The 4,904-nt window shown below is 33.5% G+C and overlaps 1 protein-coding gene across 3 annotated transcripts in view; it reads right to left on the reverse strand.

Moving 5' to 3' along the window:
* The window catches only part of LOC133615442 (uncharacterized), a 23,134-nt gene extending 18,584 nt beyond the window's left edge, over positions 1-4,550 (reverse strand). The window contains exons 1-2 of one of the 3 annotated variants that reach the window (XM_061974028.2): positions 4,365-4,550; positions 2,628-2,812 (exon numbers count right to left, since the gene is read on the reverse strand). Coding sequence is in view for 2 of the 3 variants with exons in the window: in XM_061974026.2 (XP_061830010.1) it covers positions 2,678-2,812; positions 4,249-4,259 (146 nt within the window). In the remaining variant the exon portion in view is untranslated. Of the gene's footprint in view, positions 1-2,623; positions 2,813-4,248 lie in introns of all 3 variants that reach the window. The other 2 variants (XM_061974027.2, XM_061974026.2) reach the window with 2 other exon arrangements.
* Positions 4,551-4,904: the final 354 nt, after the last annotated feature.

Below are 4,904 nucleotides of genomic sequence, written 5' to 3' on the forward strand. Positions count from 1 at the left end.
CACCTCCTTTCACATCTCACAAAACATTCATGTTTGTGCACGACTATAATGACCAGTCTAGGGTGTACCCCGCCTATCACCCAAAGTCAGCTGGGATAGACTCCAGCTCACCCAAGACCATAATAATAAAAATTAAGCTCTATATAAAATGAATGCATGCTCTTTCATATTGCAGACCTCTTCTACAGTACATGTTGATTACATAACATGCATCCATCCTTTTAACATACACATTGTTTTTACAAATGTTGCAGTTGGAGTTTATCCTCGCTGACATTTGGGTGAGAGGTGAGCCAATCATAGGCATATACCAATATATTGTAGAATTAGTATAGTATAGTTACTTTTTCGCTGAACTTTTACTCAAGTGTACAAGTAAAAGTACAGGTCTTTATACAACTATAATAATAAACATTTTTTAAAAAGTAACTAATTAAAAATGTGCTCAAAATAAAAGTGACCTTTGAACCAAAAGGATATTATCAATGCTCTTTGTTTGTTTTTGTAATATTTTGATTTACACAAAAATGTAACACACAGTATATTTACTTGTAGAAAAAAATAGTTTTTACATACAAAATAGTATTTGTTTTTGCTATGTGTGAAAAATTGTTATTCAAGATCAAGTTTAACTTAATTTTTAGTTTTAAGCAAGTTTTTAACACATTTCTAAAATGTGTTTTCTTGTTTTTATGGATTAACCTAATTTGTTATACTTGGAGATATATATATATATATATATATATATATATATATATACAGTATATATATATACACACAATACATATATATACATATAAATATATATACACACATTACATATACATACACACACACATATATATATGTACCTACCAATATATATATATATATATATATATATATATAATATATACATAATATATATATATATATATAAATAAAAAATATATAACTATATATATATATATATATATAAATTATATATATATACACACATATATATATATATATATAAACTATATTTATAAGGTAGGAAACAGTTTTTTTATGCTTTAGCTATGAAAATGTTTGATTTATAATTGATATATATATTATATATATATATATATATATATATATATATATATATATATACACACACACATAAACATATACATATATGTATATATACATACATATGTATATATACACATATGTATATGTATATAAACATATGTATATAAACATATATGTATATATACATACATATGTGTATGTATATATATATATATATATATGTATATATACACATATGTATATATATATATATATATATATATATATATATGAATTATCAATTATAAATCAAACATTTTCATAGCTAAAGCATAAAAAAACTGTCTCCTACCTTCTAAATATAGTTTTTAACTTCATGAGAGCCCGATTGACATGAACTAACACCATTCAGTCACTTTTACACTTGTGTAATCCAATATCCAATATAGTAGACAATAACAGGAAAAAAGACATACTGTACTGACTTTAGGAGCCACGGTATCATTTAGTGACCAATAATTCTGTAGTACTAATATATTTTGTGCATTTATTATTTTTCATGTTTGAAAATGCTTAATTTAAGCCAAAAATACATAGAATATGCTTAAATTAAAATATGCGAAAAAGGTAAGTTGCAAATGTGTTACTTTTATAAAGGTTTGGCATGCTCTCTTTTTGATACCTAATATTCTTTAGTATATCCGTCCATCCTACTAACTGAATATTAACAGTATTCGTCTATCTATCTATCTCTAATGTCCAATCCATTCCATTATGAAAATAATAAAATAGGCAACATTTGTAAACTGTGCATGCAATGTTTTAAACTGTCATTAAACTATAAAGAGAAGTTATCTAGTGTATAATAAAACTGAAACCAAGTAATATTGTTTTTAAGACACTTAAATGAAGAGGGAACAGGAAGGTGTTTGTAGAGCCATACTGTCACCTAGTGGTGTTTTATACATCTTGCTTGACTTAATAATCATAACAAAAATACAATTAGTAATAGAATTTACAAAAATGAAGAATATGTAGGACTTAATTGTATTGCTCATTGTGTACTATTATAACAGTAAGTGCTGCTTCTGTGGTTATTACAGTACTCCTGTGTGGGCATGACAAAAAAGCCAAAGAAAATGCAACGAATGCCAGTTATCTTAGCATAAAGATGCATACATAGGGAACGTTTTTAACAAAACAACATAATTAGTCTTTCAGCAAATATCATTTATCAAGTTAGTTTTCTTTTTAGCATGAATGAGGTGTTTAATTTGCAGGCAAAGCCTGAAACGTGGAGGGAGTCCCACTTGTTCGCCAACAAAGATCAGAATCTGCAATTGAAATGAAAGCCTCGCTGTGTACTCACGCTGGTGAAACTGTTCACCCCTGCGGCCATATTTGATCCAAATATAGCAGCAGAGAGAAAAAGTGATAATCTTACATCTTAATGCTAAGCAACATATATAGAGAGCACTCACTGATGAGGGATTGTTGAACACCACCTCTACACTTCCACACCGGAATTTTGTACGTGATCACCCACACCCACCCTCGTGATGAATGCTACCACTCCACTGTTGTCCTCATGTACGGTAAAACTTACGCACATGGTCTTCTGTCATGGGCTGCCTGCACCTGGAATGCTTGCATCACTTACGGGCACCCGTCGCCACGGCAACTGTTTCTACAGCAACGACTGAAAAGCTGGATGATGATGATGAGGATGGTGATGAGACAGCAGGAAGGGTTGTTAAGCAGCTCAAGGGATGAACGGGGATCTGTGACCTCTGACCTATAAGTGTAGCAAGTATGGAAATCAGATATAAGAATAAACATGAACAACATTATCGAGGTGATCAGTAGCAGAAAGTATATATACACTGACTGGTTCTGGGACTTTTTTTAGAAGACGATCAGAAGTGGGATCATGGACAAGAAAAAGGCAACAATGCATTGGTCATCCTACTAAACATCGCCTCTATAGCAATCCAAAATGTTAATACAACTCAAACTTGAATGTTTTAGATCAGTGATTCTCAAACTTTTTTCACCAAATACCCCTCAGAAAAAAAGTGGCTCTTCAAGTACCACCATAATAACCAATATTGAAATGCAGTACTGTAGTAGGCCTGAGTGTTAAATTAAAAACAAGGCAGAGGTTCTTTAAACCAGTCTATTTAATGTGTTTGGCCACTGTAACATTTTGAACAGTAACACTGTGTTTGAATATAGGAAAATTAAAACACTGTACTTTACTTTAATCAAGTAAATATTTGGTGTACCACCAGTGGTACAAGTACGACAGTTTGAGAATCACTGTTTTAGATCATAAAAGTGACATTTGTGGTGTCCACTATGGGTTGTGGCCAAAATGCTATGGAAAACATGCTAATAAATGTAAGGTAGGCCCGCCGGTGTAGCCGTGCGAGTGTACGTTGGTGAACCTCACTCACTGCCCCCTTTTTGGACTTTGGCCCATCATCAACGTATTTCTATTTTCTGTGTTGTCTTAATTGTGAAAAATGGCTAGTACGGGTCGGCTACTATTCCGCCCATAAAACCCTCTAAAAACCATGCAAAATCCGCTGACAGTTTTATATACAGTCGTGGTCAAATGTTTACTTGTAAAGAACATAATGTCATGGCTGTCTTGAGTTTCCAATAATTTCTACAACACTTATTTTTTTGTGATAGAATAATTGGAGCACATACTTGTTGGTCACTAAAAACATTCATGAAGTTTGGTTCTTTTATGAATGTATCATGGGTCTACTGAAAATGTGACCAAATCTGCTGGGTCGATGTCAGAAAACCAACACATTTAGCTGAATTGCACCAATTTTGTCAAGAGGAGTGGTCAAAAATTTTACTAGAAGCTTGCCAGAAGCTTGTGGATGGCTACCAAAAGCGCCTTATTGCAGTGAAACTTGCCAAGGGACATGTAACCAAATATTAACAATGCTGTATGTATACTTTTGACCCAGCAGATTTGGTCACATTTTCAGTAGACCCATAATAAATTCATAAAAGAACCAAACTTCATGCATGTTTTTTGTGACCAACAAGTATGTGCTCCAATCACTCTATCACAAAAAAATAAGAGTTGTAGAAATTATTGGAAACTCAAGACAGCCATGACATTATGTCCTTTACAAGTGTATGTAAACTTTTGACCACGACTGTACATGCTGTAAGTACGTACAGTACAGGCCAAAAGTTTGGACAAACCTTCTCCTCATTCTTTATGTTCGTGACTATTTACATTGTAGATTGTCACTGAAGGCATCAAAACTATGAATGAACACATGTGGAGTTGTGTATCCATCCATCCATCCATTTTCTACCGTTTGTCCCGTTCGGGGTCGCGGGGGGTTGCTGGAGCCTATCTCAGCTGCATTCGGGCGGAAGGCAGGGTACACCCTGGACCAGTCGCCACCTCTGGAGTTGTGTACCTAACACAAAAAGGTGAACATGTTTTATATTCTAATTTCTTCAAAACAGCTACCATTACTGATTACTGCTTTGCACACTCTTGGCTTCAAGAGGTAGTCACCTGAAATGTTTTTTGACTTCACAGGTGTGCCTTATCAGGGTTGATTAGTGGAATTTTTTGCTTTATCAATGGGGTTGGGACCATCAGTTGTGTTGTGAATTTAGGTTAGTTTATTAAGGATCCCCATTAGTCTACACCACAGTGGAGACTATTCTTCCTGGGCTAAAGAATGAGAAAGTGTGTCCAAACTTTTGGCCTGTACTGTATGTAAGGTAGTAACACACACATTCATCCTAACATGTAATATTTACACTATTTGTGTCATTTTAAGCATTACTGTAACTTCTTTCCTGGGTGCACTGGTTTGACAGAGTGCCTGGCAACAAACGTT

The sequence above is a fragment of the Nerophis lumbriciformis genome, linkage group LG22 (assembly GCF_033978685.3).
Source record: "Nerophis lumbriciformis linkage group LG22, RoL_Nlum_v2.1, whole genome shotgun sequence".
NCBI classification, from domain to species: domain Eukaryota; kingdom Metazoa; phylum Chordata; class Actinopteri; order Syngnathiformes; family Syngnathidae; genus Nerophis; species Nerophis lumbriciformis.